Genomic DNA, 24,477 nt, shown 5'->3' with positions numbered 1-24,477 from the left:
ATCTTCAAATATTGGGTCGCACAGCAGTAGAGCTGCTGCCTCACAGTGCCAGAGACCCAGGTTCGATCCTGACTACGGGTGCTGTGTGCGTGGAATTTGTACGTTCTCCCTGTCACCACGCGGGTTTCCTCCCACATTCCAAAGACGTGCAGGCTTGTAGGTTAATTGGCTTCTGTAAATTGCCACGTGTGTAGGATGCGAAAATGGAATAACGTGGAACTCGTGTGCGGATGATCAATGCTCGTTGTGGGCTCGGTAGGCTGAAGGGCCTGTTTCCACGCTGTATCTCTAAACAAAGCACAAACTAAATTCATTCATTAGTCTGAAGAAGGGTTTCGGCCCGAAACGTCACCCATTTCCTTCGCTCCATAGATGCTGCTGCACCCGCTAAGTTTCTCCAGCATTTTTGTGTACCTACAAACTAAATTCAGTTGTGTTGCACTGAAGTGACTGTCTTTATATTTTAACAGGAAAGAAAGGCACATATACAGCACCTTTCTATTCATTCTTATATGGCCATCAATTGAGGTTAACAATTGAGATGACCTTCCATCAGCTTTCAAATAAGAACATGTTGAAACATACAGAATTTAGCCTGAATAACTTCAGTTTCCACAGCCGTGTCGAGAACAATCACGTTGCCCATTCTTTCTATAGCAATCTTACTGTTAACATTCAAGACCAAATCAATACTGTTAGCTGTTTGAGAATGAGAGTTAAGATCTCTCTGCCCGCACATTTGTTTTGCATGTCTTAAGTTATTGAGATTTTGAATGAACATCAATTCAATATTACTGCTGTTGGAATGATTTATAGTGCTTGGATTGCAAGTTAGCTGAGAAACTGCTACAGTTTGCATTGATGTTTTCTGTAACAACTTTGGACTCTACAAAATAAAATAAAATTACTTAACCTATCAATTACCTAGCAAATTTTGAACAGTGGTTGTTTTTATATTTTACAAGCCAGCTTGGTGATGCTGAAGGGAAAAGATGATTAGAAATTTCAGTCTAAATTTCCTCTGGCCTGTACTGGGATATTCCCAGATACAATGTAGAATTGTATTTCTTTAACCTATGGCTGACTGGCTCCTTCTGCATATTCTTACTGCAGTACTGTCTAGAAACATCCACATTTTCAATGCTGCTATTGCAACGATCTCTGCATGCAATTGGGTATTAATGCAAAATGACTTTTGACTTTAACATCTCTGGGCATGCACAGAAATTGTTGCCTACGGTTCTTTACGACAACAGCTGGAAGTGCACATTTTTGATGTCCATGATTATGCTAAGTTTGTGGGCTTTTAGCTATAAAAATAATTTGGCACCACTTGCTGCATTAGCTGTGCATGGGGGAGGGGGAGGGGGAATAAACCATTGTACTTGGACCATTGCTGCCCTGCTCTACTCAAGATTATATTCAGTAGGTACCATTATTACAATGGCAGCAATGAAATATTTATCACCACAGATGTGCAATCTCAAATCAAAGGATGGGTGATAAACTGAATTTGTTAACTCTATGGGGCAAGAACAGCTTTAAAAAAAAAACTGGCTGCTTTTACGTAATTCATAGAATTTGTGTGCAGAATAACTATAGAATTGTGAATCATCTGAGTAACAGCGTCAATTTCACTCAGACCTTTGGAGAGTATCAATGTACAAATGCTTTAAAGTTCAATGGATTAGAGAACCCACATCACGTATATTGCTGCACATGATCTTTACAACCTTTTTGTGCTGTCGGGTAATGGTTGATTTGGATTTCAGTACATATCTGTCCACAGGTGTTGGAAAATTACTCTGATGCTCCAATGACCCCCAAACAGATCCTGCACGTTATAGAGACTGAAGGACTCAAAGAAATGAGGTCAGTTGTGAATGGTTTCACTAGGAGAATGTTGAGGGTTTATTTTAATGTAAATATTGAATTGAGAGGCAGGAAAGTCTTATTGTTGATGCTAGGCTTCTCTGCAATATTAGTCGGGTACACTTTTGAGGATAATTGTTTTCATTTGTTGATTAATCTCAGCATTTTAGTCTCTTACTTTCCCAACCAGTCAGTCATTGGGTCATGCACATACACGTATGTACTTGTTTGCTCCTTTCTCCGTTTATAATAGTCCAAAGGCACATTATTAAAGATACTGAGCAGAAGAAGAGTTTGTTGTATGTTTTGAAGAGATGAGTATTGAAGAGTTTTTTTTCAACGGAGATGGGGCTGTGGATGTTGGGAAGATGGAAGAGAAAAACATCGTTTCAGCTAGGGTGCTGGAGAGAAGGGCAAAAATGATTTTTGGTTGTTGCACTGCGAACGGAGCAAGGAAAGGAGGCCAGAATGGGGGAAACAGGGCATGGAGCATAACACAGGCTAAAGGAACCTTCAGGGAAGTTGAAGAAGCCCTTTGAGAGATTTAATCTCCCCTACATTGGGTCCATGACTATCCTTTGGAGGAGAGGATAGGGGGTGAGCGTGACAGGCTACTGTAACCTGGGTTTTGGAATGGTCAGTGTGAGGATCTTGGTGAGGTCAAGTCTAGGACTACAACCAGCCATTAGCTTTAAAAACTCATCCCTAGCTTAACTCAAATGCCTGTGTTTCAACTTCTGTTCTTGGATTAAGAATTCAGCATTCTCTGTAACTGGAGCTGCTGGACTGCTTACTCTTGTAGATCTTTAGCCGATGTCAAAGTCTTGCTTATTTAGTTGGTTAAAAAAAAAGACTTAATTTTTTCCGGACTTTATGTTTGTTCCAAGAAGGTAATGAAAATAGTTTTTAAATGCGGTCTTGTGGTTTATTTTTCCCCTCCTGTCTCACTTGGGTGGCCAATTATATTTTGTTGCCCCATATGTGTGGCCAATTACATCCTGGTCACTTTCATTTTAGCAGACAATTGTATTTCATTTTCCCTCAATTTTTTTTATTTTCTTCATCTGCTTAATAAAAACTTTATACTGTGCTTAAATATGCCCCTCATCTCTAAATGCATTGTGTACAATTAGATAGTGATGTGCAATAACATTTGCTGTGTAGACAAATGAGGTAAATGGAAATGTGTACTGCCCAAGGCCTCTGGTTTATGGTAAAGAAATTCAATTCTGTTTTATTACATGGGATTCTGGAACTCCTCACTGGGGTTTTGAAGGTTGTTTTGCAGAGCTCTTAACATGAAAATCACAAATTACTGCTCTTTTTATGGCTGCTAGTGATTTAGTTTCTCATTCTACAAATTCATCCTGACAGCTAACAAAGACATTTTAATCCTTAAATGGGATCTCTTTTTTAGAAGAACTTATTATATGTCTGATCAATTTTTGCAGAGCTTATTATATCTCTGATCAATTTTTGTTACTGTCTTAATGTTATGTTTTAAAATTAAAAAAGGAAACCCTTAAAAATTGATTAACATTTTAAATCATTAATTATGAAATTAATGCATAGAAGCCATGATTAGCGATCTATAATTCAAATTGAACTTCCCTGTATTCTGTATAGTTATTGGATTTGTGTCCCTGTTTTACATTGTATTTATTCACTGAAATAAATATGTGCAACTAATTGTTTTCTTTCCTTTTTCATGCCCGTGTTTCGTGATGCAATGGCTGTAGAAGGTAAGCATAATTAAGCCAAAATATATAAATAAACCAATGTTGCTAAGATAACTGAAAATACAGGAGTAAAGTCATTTATAATTAATTCTAAGTTCTAATTCTTCAGAAAAGATCATTTGTTAACAGATGATTGAATGGCCTTGGTATAATTGCCGGTTTCTTCGCCTATTAATAGTGATTTGTGATTCTGCTTTCACAAATCATCACATTACTGATCATTTTATTGCATTTCTTATCACGGCACTTTTTAAATAACTGCTGACACCCTCGCAAAAGCGAGTACACTTGTTATTGTAGGAAAAAAGACATACGGCCGTTGTGTTTTGCATTGTACATTCATTAGATAGGTTCAGGTATGGTTGTTGTGAGTCTTTTGTTGTAGACTTCTGTCTAAAAGTTTGTAATTATTTCAGGATAATAAAATTATGTAGGATACTTTACCGTTTATTAAAAGAGAACTTAACAGCTGGATAGGAAAAAGACACAAAATGCTGAAGTAAAGCAGCGGTCAGTCAGCATATTCAGAGTACATGGAAAGGTGACCGTTTGGGTCAGGCCCTTCTTCAGACACTGAGTATGTTTTTATTAGTGATAAATTTGTCGTAATTTTGCAACCTCAGGAAACAAAAGGGTATTTACGGATCTGCCGTTGTGTTGTAGCTGCAGACTTTATTCTTTCTGGTGCCAATGTAAATAACTTTAGTATCTCTTCAGCCATGATCATATTGAATGGCGGTGCAGGCTCGAAGGGGCGAATGGCCTACTCCTGCACCTAATTTCTATGTTTCTATGTTTTAAGGTTGAACAAAACCAAGCCAGACGTTTTATATTTTACAAGAAATTCTAGCAGTTGTGACTAAGACCACACTGCTTTTAATTAACCCAGCGATCATTTCCTTGTGAAAAGTGGCTTCTAAAGATAAAAACAGGTGCTTATTGGCACATACCTTGTTGAAAATTGGCATTCCATGATCAGTGCCTTCATATGCTCTGTTTAATGTTGCAAGGAAGCGAAAAGTATATTGCTCCAACATAAAAAAACCTTGAAACGTAGATCAGACGTGAAGGTTAATACTGAAGTGAAATAAGCCTCCCATCTTCAGTATACCATTTCACTTTGTTCTGGTGTCAGGTCAGCTTCATAGGGTTTGAGGCCATAATCGCAGCACTTGCTATGAATTGAAATTGCTTCTTACCAAGCCTCCAACTGGAAAGGAAATATATCCTTAGGAAATGCATAGTATCTTGGTATTTTGATTTTTACATGAATGTGGCAAAATTGCCTGAAGGATTTCGGGCTGGCTGGGCAGCAGCAGTTCAGATGACAATCGAGTTATGGGTCATATGAGTAATGCGTTGTACTCCTTTTAATTCCTTGAATTTTTTCCGCTCGCTAATCTGATGAACAGCCCACTTGTAGTGTTTGGGTTGCTTTGTAGCTGTATGTGTGTGCAGTAGACTGAACAAGAGCTTTATAAAATGCTGATAGCATCTCATTGAATTGCTGAGTCGGCGCTTCAGTTTTCCTCATTAGTTTTCCTACCCCCAACAAGACAGAAACGAAAGTATTTTTATTTACAAAGCACATATGTAGCTCTTGGCAACATTGTTTATGTAAAGCTATATTACTCTGGTATTCTTCACCAATGCCTGTCATTGTACAGTTCTGTATTCTTTTCAAATTAACAGTGTTTTCCTGCATTTATTTTGTATTCTATATTTTCAATTTCATTTTTTGTGCAGAAAATAAGTGGTAACGAAACAGATATTCTCAGATTCACAATTTTATAAGCTATTTGCCTTGGTGAACACGGTGGCGCAACGGTAGAGTTGCTGCCTTACAGCTAATGCAGCGCCGGAGACCCGGGTTCGATCCCGACTACGGGTGCTGTCTGTACGGAGTTTGTACGTTCTCCCCGTAACCTGCGTGGATTTTCTCCGAGATCTTCGGTTTCCTCCCACACTCCAAAGATGTGCAGGTTTGTAGGTTAATTGGCTTGGTAAATGTAAAAATTGTCCCTAGTGTGTGTAGGATGGTGTTAATATGCGGGGATCGCTGGTCGGCGCAGAAGGGCCTGTTTCTGCACTGTATCTCTAAACTAAACTAAATTAAACCTAAACATATCAATACAAATACGTCATGCTTCTGCTATTGTTACTTTCCTGTCATTTCCCCCCCCACCCCCCACGTTCCTGCTACTATTTTGCATGAAATCTAAACTCTTGTTCTATTGTTTTCACATAAATATCCATATACTGTTTTTTGCCTTTGAGGGATTCTTGGGGAGAAAGCAGATAGCAAAACCTATTCGACTGCCCTTTTCAAGAAAGTATGTCTCGTATCTCATCTTTCTAATGGTCCCTAATTCTCTTCATTTCCGCCATATTTGGCAGTCCTGCATAAATGCAAGTCATTTTTAAATACTAGAACTTGGAAATTTGTATTGTAGGATGTCCAAGTTACTTTTTACATTTTTTCATAATGTATCTTGGCAAAAGATTGTAAGATATTTGTCTCATGCTTTTGCAAACTTGTTGAAAATTAAAATGAGACCACAATCGTGATTCCTGAATTTCCTACTGCAGGTTATAGTGGAATTTTCCTTTTCTTTCACCAATTAATAATTATTTTGAATTGTAATTGAAGTAATTGGCTACATTTCAGAATTAGAATCAGAATCACACTTTATTCGCCGAGTATGTTTTGCAACATTCGAGGAATTTCATTGGCCAGGTCAGTCATACAATTAAAAGCAACAAATCACTCAAAAACACATTTTAACATGAACATCCACCACAGTGACTCCTACACACATTCCTCACTGTGATGAAAGGCGAAATATAGTTCAAGTCCTTCCTTTTGTTCTTCCTCGGTCGGGGGCCTCGAGCCTTCCGTTGACGGGACGATCTGACTCCCGTAGCCGGCGGCGTTCGGGCCCTCCGTGTCGAGGCGTTCAGCTCCTGCATCAGGGTAATGTCAGCTCCCCCGCGCCGGGCGATCGAACCTCGCGTCGGGGCTGGTCGAGCCTTCCGCGGTGTTGGAGCTCCCGACTAGCCTCTCCCGAGACTGCGAGCCCTTGATGGTAAGTCCACGGTGGGAGCGATCCCAGGCAAGGGATCCGCTCCGATGTTAAGTCCACGCCCCGCGGTGAGGCTCACGACAGTCCGAGGAGGCCTCCAGCTCCAGCGATGGTAGGCCGCAGAGCCCGGAGAATGTGATCCGAAACTTGATCACATCTCCGGGAAGGTAGGAACTTGAAAAAAAGTTTCCCCCGATCCCTTCCCCCCTCCCCCCACATAAAACATACCGAAGAACATTAAAACAAACTTTTAACGCACCAAAAAATAACAAAAAGAAAGAAAAAACGAACAGACTGCCGGCAGGGCTGTCATCTCCCCGACGCCCCTGATGGTCTTTTCAACAAACCTTTTCCAAAGTAAACTTGCACAAAGCTAATTGGGTTATCCTCATCAACTAGATTTTTTGGGTCTTCATAGTGGAAGTAAATGTTTTGTTGCAGTTCAGAGATGTAGGTTGCCATCTCAAAGTAACTGAATGAATAAAGACCATGTGGGTTATAGTCCATGAAACATTGGCAATCCATTGCCAGTTTGTTGGATTATAAAACTGAGGATAATATTGAAGCATGTATCAAGGGAGAGCTTGATAGGGCTCTTAAAGATAGCAGAGTCGGGGGATATGGGGAGAAGGCAGGAACGAGGTACTGATTGTGGATGATCAGCCATGATCACATTAAATGGTAGTGCTGGCTCGAAGGGCCGAATGGCCTACTCCTGCACCTATTGTCTATTGTCTAATATAATTAAATGTTACTACCGGGGTATAATTCTTGACATGTGCCAAATCTTGGTCTAATCTTAATAAAATAATACCGTGGTCAGTTTTGGCTCGTTACTCGTCACAGGATTTGAGGCAGTGCAAAGATGAGTGATTGTTGTCATTTTAATTGACATTGAGCTCGAGGAATGCCCAACCTTGACTGAATATAATTAATCTGAGTAAAATATTGGAAGGACGAGATTCTGAAAAAAATGAAGTTTATTTAAATATGATAGGATGGACAGATATCATCATGGGATATCATGTGTAGGAATGAACTGCAGTTGCTGGTTTACATCGAAGATAGACACAAAAAGCTGCAGTAACTCAGCGGGACAGGCAGCATCTCTGGACCATTCCTTCTCTCCAGAGATGCTGCCTGTCCCGCTGAGTTACTCCAGCTTCTTGTGTCTACCAAGGGATATCAATTCAACTTATTAAAGCTAAAAATACTACTCTGTGTTCAGATTTGTTGCCGTTGGAAACTAGATGAGATTGGGGCTAATCATATTTCGTGGTGTAATGATATTTTTGCACAAACTGCTAAAGTTTGCATGGTTGTTGGGGTTGAAGATAAGAGTGATGCAACACTGTGGTTGTTCCATGTTAGAAGAAGAGGGAATTGAGGTTTTTGATCTTTGTATATTCCCAATTTAATTCTATATTTCCCCAGCAATGTTGTGAGTTATGTTACATAACGGCTTCTCTGTGCCAGTGTCCTGGTTTCCCTTGGCACTAAAAATTGGAACACAAAGATGGAAAAGCTTATAGGAATGTCAAACTCCAGATTATTATGCTGTTCGTGCAGTGTTACCTGCTTGCTTTGCTTGTGCAAGCTAAACTGATACTTTTCAATTTCAAAATAGTTTCATACCAAGCATAATTTCCTTCGCCATCTAAACTTGACTGATAGTTTTTTGAGGTCCTAGCTTGTATTGTTTAGTTTATTGTGATATACCGAGGTACAGTGAAAAGCTTTTTTGTTGCGTGCTATCCCATCTGCGTAAAGACTATTTATGATCACAATCAAGCCGTGCACAGATACAGGATAAAGGGAATAATGTTTGGTGCAAGATAAAACTAGAAAAGTCAGATTAAAGATAGTCCACAAGTCTCCAATGAGGTAGATGGTAGGTCAGGACTGCTTTCTAGTTTGTGATAGGATGGTTCAGTTGCCTGATCACAGTTGGGAAGAAATTGTCCTTTAATCTGTGGTGGACAAAAATGCTGGAGGAACTCAGCGGGTGAGGCAGCATCTATGGAGCGAGGGAAATAGGCGACGTTTCGTGTCGAGACGTTTCTTCAGGCTGATGTAGGGGTGGGAGGGGGTGGGAAGAAGAAATTAAGAGGCGGAGACAGTGAGCTGTGGGAGAGCTGTGAAGGGGAGGGGAAAGAAGGAGAAAGCAGGGACTACCTGAAATTGGAAAAGTCAATGTTCATACCACTGGGGTGTAAACTACCCTAATCTGTGGTGTGTGTTTTCACACTTCTGTACCCCTTGCCTGGTGGGAGAAGGGGGAGTATCCAGGGTGAGACTGGTACTTGATTAGGTTGGTGGCCTTGCCAAGGCAGTGTGAAGTTTAAACGGAGTCAATGGAAGCGGTTGGTTTGCAAGATGGTCTGGGCTGCGTTCACAATTCTCTGCAGTTTCTTACAGTCTTGGATGGAGCTGTTCCAAAATCATGCTGCGATGCATCTTAATAAAATGCTTTCTACGGTGCATCTGCAGAAGTTGGGGAGAGTTGTTGGGGACATGACGAAAGTCCGAAGCCTTCTCAGGAAGTAATTGTTGGTGTGCTTTCTTGGCCTTTGCTTCCATATGGTTGGTCAAGGACAGATTGCTGGTGATATTTACTCCGTGGAACTTGAAGCTTTCAATTATCTTTATTTCGGCAGCGTCAATGTATATCGTGGTGTGTGTAGCACTTTGTCTGTATATTAAAAAAATGGACGTTGTGTAACATAATTGATTTTATTGTGTGAATGTAGATTTCAGTTTATTTTTGTACGATAATAAGTCCCCTCCCTCGCCCACAGAGCTGTCTGAAGGTTCCACCACAGGAAGCGTGCTGAAAGTCCATGTACATTGGATGTGTGCCTTAATTTTGGATAAAAAGAGAAATGTCTCAATCATGGACAAGGCTGAGATCAGAATATTATTATCTATAGGATTTAGTGCTTGTTAAAATTATGCAGAGTTATATTTTATCATTTATCTAGTCTTTCACTTTGAATAATGTATTTGATCCTGGTGGTGTGACTAATTACAAAATAGACTGCTTTTAATTTCCCCTCTAATTTAATCCATTCTTTTAACTCCCTCTTGTCCAACTATGGTGATGCCAGCCTCATGCTACAGGCGAGTTCAAAAGGGTCAGTGATGATCAGTAAAGGAGTGGAGGCTGGTGTGTCGACTTAAATCATGGGATATCTGGTTGGACAAAGGGAACAAGTGCCAATCGAGGGTTTAAAGTTCACAATGAAGTTATTGAAATTGGAGGCTGTGGCAATGTAGCAATGGGTGGACAAATTGTAGTCCCTTGAAGCAGGCACACCTGAATAGAGTTAAAGGTGGATTAAGGTTTTGATATTACAGACAATATTTAGGGATTAAAGAAACTAGTTGTGGTAATACGATTTGATGCGGAGAACAGGCTGAAATTGTTCTATCTGTTTGCGAAACCAGGTGTCATCAGTGTGAGAAACAGCTTATTGGAAGAGGCACCTTTTTAAAATGTCCTCACCATAGGAGATAACGCAAAGGTAGACACAAAATGCTGGAGTAACTCAGCGGGACAGGCAGCATCTCTGGAGAGAAGGAATGGGTGAAGTTTCGGGTCGAGACCCTTCTTCAGACATAACACAGGTTGGCAAATTATGAGATCTCAGCGGTGCCAAGTGTGGTTTTGAAATTGATTATTGCTCAAACAAAAGATGTAGAGATGACAGACAGAACTCAGCGGGACAGGCAGCATCTCTGGAGCGAATGATTTTTGGCCATAAGATGATGTTGGGTCATGAGTGAACAGAGAAGCCCACAGGACAAGCAAGTAAGCTTGTGTCATGGACAGATACATCATGGAAAAGGGACCAGATGTCCACAGTCTCTGCTGACCATCAACCACTCACTTACACTAATCTTACGTTAATCCTACATTCCCATCAACTTTCCTTCTTCCAAGCCTTGCCAGATTCTACCACTTGCCCAGGCACTCGGGGCAATTCACAATGGCCAATTAACTTATTAATCCATGCATCTATGGGATGTGGTTGGAAACCAGAGCACCTGGAGGAAACCATATGGCTATAGGGAGTATGTGCAGACTCCACACAGAAAGCACCTAAGGTCAGGATTGCACATGAATCTCTGACACTGGGAAGCAGTGGCTCCATTAGCTGTGTCACTATGCCACAGTTAATGTTGAATTGAAATCCCTGAGGATGTGTTATTTGCTGACTATAGTGAATGCCTTTGCGTAAGATGAAAGAGGTTCATTTAAAAGAGCCACTAAGGGAATGTGGAGTTGTGATTTTTTAGGAAAATGTGTCAAAGACTCAGAGTGCGTGGATGAGCCTGAAGGATGGGAGAATATTGAAGAAATGACCCAGAGATAAGTGTCATACTGGGTCTGGGGGAATTATAGTTTCAAATAAATTATTATAAAAGCAGCAGGAATATGCATATTGCTATATTCCTCATTGTGATAGAAATCAAGTGCCATTAATTCTGTAAAAAAAATGTTATCATGCAAAAAAATTGTTGCCATGTTTAACTTTTTTTTAAATCGCCCTAATTTCCAAAGAAAGTAACGCTATGTAAAACCTATTAGGATGCAATTGTAATTGCAAGTACCTTCCTTCATTGCCAGAAGATGGTTTGAAGTTTGCCTTTTTATCTCTTTGTTCACTGATCTTCGAATTCGATTCATGTCACAAGAAGAAACATGCTGTCTGCATTAGCTGAAGGTTTCATTGGGGGAGATTGCTTTGATGTAAAGTGCTCTGTTGTATGAATGAATGAATGAAGTGTGCTTTTAATCCATTGTTGAAAAGCATGGCTGTACTCCTGCAGTAGGAATTCCTGTCAGTGATTTTTGTATCGCTCTACTCTTTGCTGTTTATGAACCTACACAACCTGCTTCCATCAAATATACCACACAAGAAGCCAAATATCAATTGCACCATAAATTGTGTGTGTGTGTAAAACAGTTCAACAACTTATTGGCAGTCATTCAGTTCCTGTATTATGCTAGTTTTATAAACCTCACATGTGTGGTTTAACATTGTCAAAATGGCAGGACTTGAATTATTGCTTTGTAATTTGTTGCGCATTCCGTGGCTTAAACTAAAAGTAAGCAGCATGTGTTCAGACGTTTAGAATTAATTTCTCTCTTTGTCGTCTTTAAACATTTCTGTGTGGTTCAGATTTGTTGTATTAATTCTCTTCAGCCTGAAAAATTACTGAGTGATTATTAGATAAACATACTGAGTTCCTCCTCAGCCATACGACGTTTTGACATTTTGCATCTTTTAATGCATCCTAAAATAGTATTAGGGAATTTAATAGTGACTGTTCTTAAATATTGCTTTGATCACCAACAGAAATTTCTATTCTAAGAAAGAACTGCAGATGCTGGAAAAATCGAAGGTAGACAGAAAATGCTGGAGAAACTCAGTGGGTGAGGCAGCATCTATGGAGAGAAGGAATAGGTGACATTTCGGGTTTCGACCCAAAATGTCGCTTATTCCTTCTCGCCATTGATGCTGCCTCACCCACTGAGTTTCTCCAGCAATATTTGTCGAAATTTCGATTCTATTACTTTCGGTCTGAATTTCAATTATAGGATTTATTTTCATTGCTTATTTCTATCCCCCTCCATATTATTTCTTATAGTCCCTCCTTTTTGCTTGTTGGTTTTTGAGGTGCACGTCGGCTACTGAGGTGGGGGGGGAGATGTTATAGTCCATGACATATTGGCAATCAAATAGGTTTCCTGTGGGTGCTCTGGTTTCCTCCCACATTCCAAAGACGTGCAGGTTTGTAGGTTAATTGGCTTCTGCAATTTGCCCCTAGTGTGTAGGATGAGAAATGGGGATCCTTGGTCGGCTATGTATGGCTGTGTTAATTTAGTTTGATCTTGGCTCCTCTTCTGATGAAAGTTTATTTTGATAGCTGGATGCTTGTTTTTTTAAATCGGGTATTGTAGTTCAGTTCCAGGGATGGTTGCTCAACATGATTCATAAGAATTGATGCCTTGGAAGCTGCTACATGTTCTTCTCTGAAATCCTAGAAAATTCCTCCCATTGAGTTTGCACAGTTGCAAGAGCGTGGGATTTTCTGCAGTAACGTAATGCCTTTCCAATTCACATCTAAATTTTACCTTATGTTAAAAACTTTAAACTTTTCCACCTTAAAATCACCAACATTAAAATCTTATTTGTAGAGAGCCGAAAAGTCTGCTTAAGCTTATGGTGACTTATAGCGATAATAATGGAGTGTAAGATATAGTTTAACATATGAGATGGGCCCCAGGGCTGTGAATGTTTAAACAGATGGTTGCAGCAGCAGCAAGCTCTTTCAGAAAGAGAATGGAACTGGTTCCTGAGTAAATTCAGCCATTAGAACCTAACATCTTATCATGAAATTCCATCACCCCCTCCCCAAAATGAATTAATTTTGACAAGAATCTAATAATTTTAAATGCATGTTGAAACGTGATTGTAATACATGTGGTTATTAGTTAATGGCGTTTTGATTAATTTGTGTCAAACTGCCTAAATGCATATAGGGATGTTCAGTGCATTGTAATTTGACATGGAATTTTTATTAGGTTCACTTTTTTGGGGTTTATCGTCAAGGGCTGGTTGTGCTGCTTTGTTCCCAAGTATGTGGAATTTGCACACCCAGAGACTTCTCGGATTTAACCTGCTAAATATCAAATTTTCTCCAGAGACTCGATCCAAGTAATGCTAACGAGCTTGTTAGGGCTGCTAGCAATGAGTTAGAAGGCAGCCATTCCAGCCTGGGATATTAGCAATTTAAGGAATGTTTGAGCTTTTTATGGTCAATAGCAGCGTCCTTTTAAATGTAGTTTGTACACGCATAAATTTGGAATAACTTGCTCCTTTTGTAGTTAATTGCTAAGAAGTCCTAACCTCCAGTTGCTTTTTTTTTAATGCTTGGTGTCCATGGATTGGGTAATTGTCCCATTGGAATTAACTTCTGAATATATCTTCAGATATACCGGCACTCCCTATTCAATTAAAAAATAATAATCTTAGTTTATATGCATGCCTGTCAAACCTGATTTCCTTTGCATATTCTATAATCTTCCATTCAAGCAAACATATCTAATTTCTTATTTTAGTGTAGGTCAGTTGAACTGTGTTAATTGCAAGTGCTTTGTTTATGGTGCCACTTAAATTCTTGGGTCAAAATCTAGATTGATGCTTTGCACCACATAGCAACAGTAAGTACCATTATTACTGTGCTGTTTCCTAGTGTCAACATTAAACCAAGTCTTCATGTGGAGTTGTTCTTTATTGATCCTTGTTCTACTAACCTCGCCACAACTGTCTCATGAGTGTATGTTAGGCTAGGTTCCACCAACCTAACAGAATGCCACCCCTGTAGCCATTTTTCTCTGGGATTCAAGATGGTGAATGTTAGAAGTTTGACGACACTGGGCCTGTACTCGCTGGAGTTTAGAAGAATGAGGGGGGACCTCATTGAAACGTACCGAATAGTGAAAGTCAGCATGGATTTATGAAGGGGACATTATGCTTGACTAATCTTCTGGAATTTTTTGAGGATGTAACCAGTAGAATGGATAAGGGAGTGCCAGTGGATGTGGTGTATCTGGACTTTCAAAAAGCCTTTGACCACACAAGAGATTAGTGTGCAAAATTAGAGGACATGTTATTGGGGATAGAGTATTGACATGGACAGAGGTTGGCAGACAGGAAGCAAAGAGTAGGGATTAGCGGGTCCTTTTCAGAATGGCAGGCAGTGACTAGTGGGGTGCTGCAAGGCTCGATGCTGGGACCCCAGTTATTTACAATATATATTAACAATTTAGACGGGAGAATTAAATGTGACATCTCCAAGTTTGCGGATGACACAAAGCTGGGTGGCAGTGTGAGCTGTGATGAGGATGTTATGATGCTGCAGGGTGTCTTAGATAGGTTGGGTGAGTGGGTAGATGCATGGCAGATGCAGTATAATGTGGATAAATGTGAGGTTATCGACTTTGGTGGCAAGAACCGGAAGGCAGGTTATTATCTGAATAGTGTCAGATTAGGAAAAGGGGAGGTGCAATGGCCCTGGGTGTGCTTGTACATCAATCACTGAAAGTAAGCATGCAGGTACAGTAGGCAGTGAAGAAAGCTAATGGCATTTTGGGCTTCATTACGAAAGGATTTGAGTTTAGGAGCAGTTGTCCTACAGGGCCCTGATGAGACCGCACCTGGAGTATTGTGTGCAATTTTGGTTTCCTAATTTGAGGAAGGACATTATTGCTATTGAGGGAGTGCAGCGTATGTTCATCAGGTTAATTCCCGGCATGGTGGGACTGACATATGATGAAAGAATGGGTCGACTGGGCTTGTATTCACTGGAATTTAGAAGGATGAGAGGGGATCTTATAGAAAAATTCTTAAAGGATTGGACAGGCTAGATGCAGGAAAAATGTTCCCGATGTTGGGGGAGTCCAGAACCAGGGGTCACAGTTTAATAATAAGGGGTAGGCCATTTAAGACTGAGATGAGGAAAAACTTCTTCACCCAGAGAGTTGTGAATCTGTGGAATTCTCTGCCACAGAAGGCAGTGGAGGCCAATTCACTGGATGTTTTCAAGAGAGTTAGATTAAGCTCTAAGGGCTAAAGGAATCGAGGGATATGGGGGAAAAAAGCAGGAACGGGGTACTGAATTTAGGTGATCAGCCATGATCATATTGAATGGCAATGCTGGCTTGAAGGGCCGAATAGCCTCCTCCTGCACATATTTTTCTATGTTTCTAGTGGATGTGCAGAGGACGTTTCCATGAGTGGGAGAGTCTAGGACTAGAGGTCATCGTTTCAGAATTAAAGGACGTTCTCTTTAGGAAAGAGATGAGGAATTTCTTAAGTCAAGGGGTCGGCAACCTACGGCCACTGGACCGAATGCGGCCGGTAACCTGAAATCATCCGGCCCGCAGGCGTATTTTATTTTCTGTAATCGTCCAACCCGCAGACTTCCTTCATCTCCGGTACCTCCCGGGACGGAGGCTGCGGCGCCCAGGCACGATGACGCAAGTAGGCGGCCGCAATGGCGGAGCTGGCCGGCGAGGCCAAGCGCCGAGTTCTGGCTGTACCGCATCCTACACACAGCCGCGGATGAGCGTGTATGAGTATTTGAGCTGCCGCCTTCAGGACAGAGCCAAGGCATTGGTCCGTAGGAACGCCATGTTAGTGAGCGCACACGTGATTTGATGCCTGCCATCCGGAGTGGGATCCATGTGTACACGTGGTAGATGTGGCCCGCCATCTGCTCACAGACATGCGTACCGGCCCCTATGCAGAACAAGATTGCCGACCCCTGGTCAAGAGGGTGGTGAGCTTGTGGAATTATTTGCCACGAAGGCTGTGGAGGCCAAGTCTGTGGATATTTTTAAGGCAGATATAGATTCTTGATTAGTACAGGTGTCAGGGGTTATGGGGAGAAACCAGGAGAATGGGGTTAGGAGGGAGAGACAGGTCAGCCATGATTGAATGGTGGAGTAGTCCTGATGGGCCGAATGGCCTAATTCTGCTCCTATCACTAATGTCCTTTTAACCACATAAGTTGATTTGGCAGAAGAAGGAGTAGATGTTAACATCCAGTTGATGTGCCCTTGCATTTAAACTGTATCAATGACCTTTGCCCTGGATCTCTGGGTTTAAAACTAGGTTTTGGATATAACATTAAAGAGAAATACAGACCATCTGAATGTGTTTGATATGGAGTAAATGGATTCTACACTGACCCCAATCTGACCTGACCATTGCAATAAGTAGCACAATCTCAGGCAGACTTGAATCTGTTTGAGAATGAAATGCCAAAAATCGGTTAAGAACAGAGGACACAGATAGATCATTCCATCCTAGACCAGCACAATCTGGTGTAATTTTATTTTATTTTTTAATCAGCCCAAACATTTGACTCAACACAAACCTGATGCTCAGAGGGTTTTGTAAGGCGTGGCTGGGTTATCGTTACTGAGAACAATTTGATGGCATCATTTTACCTTCAATTCTCAGTGACAAGTTTTCAATATTGAAATGGCTACTGAATACATTTCTGTAGCCATCGCAGAGGAAACATTTGTGGAATCACACCAAAGTCTAATGTTTATGTTGCAAACGTAGATCACAGCAGGGTTAGCTTTCAAATGATCATGATGAGACTCCAGTAATCACAAGGAAACACAAGGTAGATAAAAATGCTGAAGAAACTCAGCAGGTGAGGCAGCATCTATGGAGCGAAGGAATAGGTGACGTTTCGGGTCGAGACCCTTCTTCAGTTGGACTTTTGCAGGTTCACTCCTGCAAGCAGACAACTTTGCTCAGGTTGGTGATGAACTGCTTGAATGTTATTGCTGCTATATTCATTGAGGGAATTGTGAGCATTCTGGCATTATATCAGAAATCTAGGCATGATTGTCAGTTGTCAAGTTATTGCAGAATGCAGAGACCTCCAAATAACAAGTGTTGGTAAGACATGTTTCCACTTCACTGGGGCAGACCTAAAGGGCCTGTCCCACTTACATGTCCTTGGCACACCAATTACGCGACCCCGTTGAGGCGCACGAGGCCAGTCCCATTGAGAAACGCGGAGGGGTATGTAGTTGTGCGCGACATCGCGCGGGTCTCCGAAATTTTTGTTGCGAACGAAATCTTTGCGCGCCAACGGCCTGTCGCGGAACTGACGGCCAAGGTGGGACAGGCCCAAGACCCTGGCGCGATGCAACGTCTCACCTCCAACAGCAGCAGAAGCAGGCAAACGATCGTTGAGCTCGGCCAGGGGCTCACAGCCGTTGCGGTCTGGATCCGCCCCCACTCCTACTCCCAGAGCGGGGCCAAGAAAGTTGAAGATAGACACAAAATGCTGGAGTAACTCAGCGGGACCGGCAGCATCTCTGGAGGGAAGCAATGGATGACGTTTCGGGTCAAGTCACTTCTTTCAGACTGAAGAAGGGTCTCGACACGAAACATCACCTATTGCTTCTCTCCAGAGATGCTGCCAGTCCCGCTGAATTACTCCGGCATTTTGTGTCCATCTTCAAATGACGTCACGCGCTCCAGACGGCTATGCGCACGCATGAAATAGCGCGGGACCGTCGAACCTCAACGCGACCACGAGGTCGCGTAATTAGCGTGCCAAGGACACGTAAGTGGGACAGGGGCTTAAGTTGCCCAGAAAACATGGACAGTGTTAATTGTTTCCAGTGTTTATCTGATGTCTTTTATTGTTATATTTTGTAGCAGTTACATTGCATTGCCAAGCCACTACAAAGGGCAGGAAACATCGAAGGGATATAATTCTGTTATGATTTGCATCCTATAATTACTCTTGTTCTCTGAACTGTTGTAAATTGGATTGCTGGCTACCTTTGAATATTAGTGGATAGAATTTGCCCTTGGGAAAAGCAGCTAAGTTACTTGAGGAATATAGGACACACTAGAATTTATTTTCTTGGTAATATTGAGCTGACTGGTCCCCTTTGTTCTACTTAGAGGTAGAATTTAAAGAGAATGTACATGACATTGATTCTTGAGCTGATGGAGATATTCTGGTGAAGGCAACATTTGAGAAATGTCTTATTTTCTGTGCAAACAAATTGGAGTGGGGTTGCAGTGGCAAGGTTTATGATCTCTGCTTTGTGAGATTTGAACCCAACTAAATTGATCCAGGTTGAAGTTGAAGACAATAAAAATGTTGAGTAAAGCATAGCCCTAATGTTATTCTCATTAAATGTATCAAATTATGTAACCTCTTGAAGATGCACAAATGATTTCGAAAGTGTTGCAGATCTGATAAAATATGAAACTTCAGATACCTAGTATTGATTTCCTGAAGCATTTTGCCACCGGATGCTTTCATTAGCTTGTGTAAGTGGTTGCTGATGACTATCACAGCAGCATTTGTTCTAAAAGAAAGCTGTCGTCCATAATTCTAGGATTTCTGCTCGTTGTTGAGGTCTTCAAGGTGGGCAAAAACAAAAACATTAGTGAGTTGCATGACCATCTGTTAATATTTTTTCTAAATGGGTTGAACTATCATTTATGATTTTTGTTTTTGTATTTGGTGTAAACATATGCTGATGCTATGCCATAATTATATCATAATTATTTTTACAAGTTGTTGTAAATCTGTTATGACGAGTATTGACATGTGGGTGCAGTGGAATATTACTGGTTAATGCGTTAGAGAAATTACCAGGTCTAGAGTGTAGTTCCCTTTTTGAAATGTGAATTCTGATTATTCTCCCTGTTAGGGGTGTCAATATGCATTTGGGTTTTTATCGTTCCCGTGTAGCCTTTCAGTTCAGGGTAGTATATGGCCAGATCAAATAACAACCGGATACCTAGCTCCCTTTTAGTTTGATATCACTTTTCCGTACTGCCAACTGTTGGATTAGATTCATACATATGCTATCTGCCTAAATGCCACCTGTCCAATACATGGGTCTTTGATGGACTGATTTAAAGCTGTTCTGTATGATCAACCTGCAGGAGATTCCATCCTATGTTCAGAGGTGATGTTAGCAGTTTACTAATTTTAGTATTTATTTATTTCTTCATCATTGTGTTATTTTCTGTAATGCTAAATATACAGTAATTAAAATCTATGCCCATTCGTACAATTAATCTTTGATCGCATGCATGGTTGTAAAAAACAAAATACACTGTGTAGCAGTGAGGCTTGAGGTTCTAAATTTACGCATGGAGATAGCAGAGAGCCAATACTCAAAATATACAGCAGAATATCTGTTATATAAAAGGTAAAACTATACTAAATGTGTAATAATTATCAGCAGAAAATTACAAGACTATTCACAATATTGAAAAATAGCAAATAGGGTGTCGGACCTGCGTGTTGTTCATTTGCTGTTTACGGAGAAACAAATTTGAAATGTTTCAATCATCCATTGTCTGAGGTAAAGTGGTGTAGACATGCACAATTCGCAAGGCTTGGCAATTGGCAAGCAATATTTCAAAATGCAACTGCAAAGTTATTTTAATTAGAACTTTCTTTGCTTTCATCATCCAAGTGGCTGCTGTTTTTGGCATTGTCACTTGTACAGTTTAAAAAAATGATAGGAAAATTGGCCAATTGAAGCACAATATATACCACTGTGCCAATCTGAACTTAATACAAGGTATTTACATAAAATGTGCTTTTTAATCTATTTTATGTAGTGGAACATCTCCATTGGCATGTCTGAATGCTATGCTTCACACTAATTCTCGTGCAGATGATGGAATGTTTTACAGACTTCCAGGGCGGATGGGTCTTTATACATTGAAGGTAAGAACTATTGTTCCATTTTGTTGCCGTAACTATAGGGATTTCCAAGCTTGCAGTTTGTAAGTAGCACAGGTGGAAACTGTGGCTCGTTGTTTAGTTTAGAGATACAGTCCTGAAACGGGCCCTGTGGCCCACAGAGTCCGCGCCGACCTGCGATCCCAGCACACTAGCACAATCCTACACGCACTAGGAATAATTTACAATTTTACCGAAGCCAATTAACCCAACAAACCTGTACGTCTGGAGTGGGAGGAAACCGGAGCATCACGGGGAGAACGTACAAAATCCATACAGACAGCACCCGTAGCCAGGATCGAACCTAGTCTCTGGTGCTGTAGGCAGCAACTCTACCGATGTGCCACCGTGCCAACCCTTTACTTTAAGCTTGCCCATTTACACGTTCACAATTTTTCTAATTTGGCATTTTAATCTGTGAGGCACCGAAAACTGCACAATCTTAGTTTATGGGAGAAACTCAGTGAGGTAGATGGGACTGATTTAAGTCTGAATATCTGGGATTCAAGTTTCGCATACGCCCACAAGTGGACATTTAGACATTCGCGCTCTGTAATGGTAATGCTAGAAATGGATGCCTTCATTATAAATTGAAGGATACAATTGTTGTTAAGGAAGTAATTTCAGAATAAAGTTCCTATTCTCTTCTTGTTTTGCACAAAACGGGCTTTACAATAAACTTATTTCCACCTTCTGCTCCCGTGGTCATTTTGAAGGTCTGGTCCTGGGAATATCTATAAATCACATGTGCTGAGGACATTGACTTTTTAAGTCCCTATATTAGTATCATTTTTTAGTCACGTCTTGTGCACTGAGAATTTGTCCTTGAGGATATAGCTAGTGTGAGAGGGTGTGTCTGATGTAGCCATGAGGATTTATGAATTACGATCCAACTGAGTTCTTACGACCAATGGGTTTTTTTAATTGATGCCTGTCCTTTAGCTGTGAGTGCAATAAGTCTTTGAAAGTGGATGTATCTCACCAGAGCAACATCTTCGCTTTATCTTGGGCTCAAACTGTTGTGTGGATGCTAGATTCTGGAGAGCTGCAGAAAGCAGATTTTTGCTACAAAATTAAAATGTTTTGCCACCCAACAAAAGTTTTTTTTCACTGTACTTCAATACATGTGACAACAGACTAAACTGTAACTGTAAGCTTATTTTTAACAGGTTGCAGTTCTCCAATTTGAGACAAACATTGTGCTTGCACTCGTACTATAAAATATGATATTGATATTTGATATGGATATGATATTTTTCTTCTTCCCATTGACTACAACCTGTTAAGAAGCATTTGTTCTGTTTATTTATGGCATTGGAATGCTGCAGCAATGGTCTACTGTAATACATTGATTGAGACCAGAATGGATTGAAAGCTTGAAGAGCTGGTGCTTTGATTTTGATTTTTTTAAATCCTGATTTAGCATGTGACTGATGGTTGTCTGTGTTAGTGTAAGTTGAAGTGTTCTGGGCATCAATCTTGATTGTTGGCTGCTCAAGTTGATTGCACTGTAATGTTTTGCTGCTGTGGTTAGTTATTAAATCCTTCAGTGTTTGTAATTGAATTGTGGGGATGGATTAACATGCTTTATCTTAGGGTTGTTTGTATTTTGTTTAGAGTCCATTGGTAAAAAGTGGAGGTTAGAGACCTAATACACCAAAATTGAAGAGAAGGAATTATTTAAATTATAGACATTAAATCCCTGAATTAAATATTGAAGGTTTTATGGAACACCAGGGTTTTAGAAACATGGAAAATAGATGCAGGAGGAGGCCATTCGGCCCTTCGAGCCAGCACTGCCATTCATTGTGATCATGGCTGATCGTCCCCAATCAATAACCCGTGCCTGCCTTCTCCCCATATCCCTTGATTCGCCTGCCTTCTCCCCATATCCCTTGATTCCACTAGTCCCTAGAGCTCTATCTAACTCTCTCTTTTAAATCCATCCAGCAATTTTGCCTCCATTGCCCTTTGTGGCAGGGAATTCCACAAATTCACAACTCTCTGGGTGAAAAAGTTTTTTCTCACCTCAGTCTTAAATGACCTCCCCTTTATTCTAAGACTGTGGCCCCTGGTTCTGGACTCGCCCAACATTGGGAACATTTTTCCTGCAACTAGCTTGTCCAGTCCTTTTATAATTTTATATGTTTCTATAAGATACCCCCTCATCCTTCTAAACTCCAGTGAATACAAGCCTAGTCTTTTCAATCTTTTCTCATATGACAGTCCCGCCATCCCAGGGATCAATCTTGTGAACCTACGCTGCACTGCCTCAATCACAAGGATGTCCTTCCTCAAATTAGGAGACCAAAACTGTATGCAATACTCCAGATGTGGTCTTACCAGAGCCCTATATAACTGCAGAAGAACCTCTCTATTCCTATACTTAAATCCTCTTGTTATGAAGGCATCCCAAGACAGGGTGAATTTGGCAAGAAACATATCAATAGAGTTTTGGTCTGTATGCATGGGAAGAAGAGCATGTACAGTTGGTTATTAAGAGCTGATAAAAGGAAGCAAAGTTTTAAGGAAGTGCTGGCATATTGGCAACAGGGAATGAATGACTGGTATGACTGATAGATATATTGAAAACCAAGAACAAGAGGGATTGCTTCAGGTTGCAAATGGAGCTTATTGGTATGAATTAGGTGTTGGAAAAGTAAAGGTGTCGGGGAAAAGGCAGGAGAATGGGGTTGAAAAGGAAAAATAGATCAACCATGTTTGAATGGTGGAGCCGACTCGATGGGCCGTGTCTTATGAGCTTCCCATATGAGTATATCCGCAGTAATATTCAGAATGGACAAAGGGGACTTGATTTCTTGGAGGTGCATGTTCTTTTGAGCCATTGTGAAACCTGATGCAAGGTAAGAACCATCTTGTTAAAGGGAAATATTAGAGAAACTTGTAGAAAAAAATTGAATGAAAATAATTGACAGGGTGGTGACTGTCTGGAATTCCCTGCCCTGGCGGGCAGTGGAAGTTGAATCATTGGAAGTGTTTAAAGTGAGTTGGATAAATATTTGGTAGATAGCGGAATAGGATGGAGAAAAGGCACGGATGAGGACTTGGGACCACTATAGATCGACCATGGTCACGTTAGATGGAGGGGCAAGCAGGAAGGTTCTGATGGCCTCCCCCCTGCTCCTATTTGCTTCTGTATATCACATCTGTCCAATTTACAACATGCACAACATAATTTTGATTTTTGGTTGTGCGTTCAAACATTAATAATATTTTTCATGCTTTGTGCCATTAGAGGTGTGTGGTTCCACAAATAAGGCAATTGAAACGTTTCGAACATGAATACAACTTTTGTTATGTTCTAAGGTACACAAAATTGCTGGAGGAACTCAGCGGGTGCAGCAGCATCTATGGAGCGAAGGAAATAGGCGACGTTTCGGGCCGAAACCCTTCTTCAGACAACTAGTGGTAGTTGTTATGTTCTGATGTGTTTTAATTAACTGGGAAGAATGAGGACAATAATGGAATTGCAGTTCTGATGCTATTGAACGATGAACTTCCCTCCAGTTGCAATGGAGGGAAGCACTCTGACAAACTCTCCAGGAGACATTTATGCACCATATTTCATATCTTTAATCTACCTTTATAAGAATGGCAATGGCAATGCCAGCAAGAATACATCACAAAAACAAAAGAACCTGGTTTGTAGTAGCACTGCAATTTATTGTGTGAGGACTGGTCATGATGAAGCCTCTTCAGTTTTATTTCCAATGATACAGGGGGAAAAAAGTACCATTGTGGTTGTACTACTGAGCTAGTAACATAGGAATGATGAGCTCAAATTCTGAAAGACAGGTTGTGAAATTGCACCCAATAAAGCTGGTCATTCGTGGGTTGGTTCCAGAATGGTTTCAAAAACTGCTGCATTGTCTTAAGTATATAAATGATTGAAGGATAGCCCTGGAGGAAAGGACTGTGCTGGTAGTGTCTGGTGTGCCATCTGCAAGATTTGCGTATCATTGTCTGATTGACCATTTATGCCTTAAAGGAAGCTTGAAATGGGGGATGAATAATAACTTGCTGACTTGATACATTTCTTGAATTTCTTTCATATATTAATTATATGGTTTTAATGCTTTCAACCTGTGTCTTCTAATAATGTCTTCATATCCTCATGTTTATAAATATCCGTTTTCTCTCTTCCCCGAACGAGTTTTAATCTTCTTGCCACTCTGTTTTCTCTCAATGTCATTGTTCATCTGGTATAGTCATACCAGCATGAAGGTATGAAGGCAGTCTTAATCTTATCAGTCAGTAAGTGGGAACAGAGATTTGAACCAGAAGTAGTGCATGAATTGTGTCAATCTCCTCCTAAACGGTTTCCAGTAATTATTTTGCTCAGGTGCTTGCGTTTTCTACTTGAATCTTGAAATTGTTTTGCAAATCTAGTACAATATCAACTGTTGGGCTATACAATGAAGCAACTGATTTAATTTGCC

The 24,477-nt window shown here is 40.6% G+C and overlaps 1 protein-coding gene across 9 annotated transcripts in view; it reads left to right on the top strand.

The window, feature by feature from the left end:
- Positions 1–24,477, top strand: part of LOC116986141 (polycomb group protein ASXL1-like) — a 78,219-nt gene that overhangs the window by 13,842 nt on the left and 39,900 nt on the right. For 3 of the 9 annotated variants that reach the window (XM_033041325.1, XM_033041323.1, XM_033041326.1), the window contains exons 2-4: positions 1,790–1,872; positions 2,760–2,762; positions 19,894–20,002. The exons of 2 other annotated variants lie outside the window; for them this stretch is intronic. In XM_033041325.1, the coding sequence (XP_032897216.1) occupies positions 1,790–1,872; positions 2,760–2,762; positions 19,894–20,002 (195 nt within the window). Of the gene's footprint in view, positions 1–1,789; positions 1,873–2,759; positions 2,763–3,340; positions 3,615–19,893; positions 20,003–24,477 lie in introns of those variants that run through there. 4 more of the 9 variants (XM_033041328.1, XM_033041327.1, XM_033041329.1 and 1 more) reach the window with 3 other exon arrangements.

This window comes from Amblyraja radiata, chromosome 23 (assembly GCF_010909765.2).
Source record: "Amblyraja radiata isolate CabotCenter1 chromosome 23, sAmbRad1.1.pri, whole genome shotgun sequence".
Lineage (NCBI taxonomy): Eukaryota > Metazoa > Chordata > Chondrichthyes > Rajiformes > Rajidae > Amblyraja > Amblyraja radiata.
Note: the sequence above shows the minus strand (reverse complement) of the source record. Positions and strands in the feature narration are given on the sequence as shown.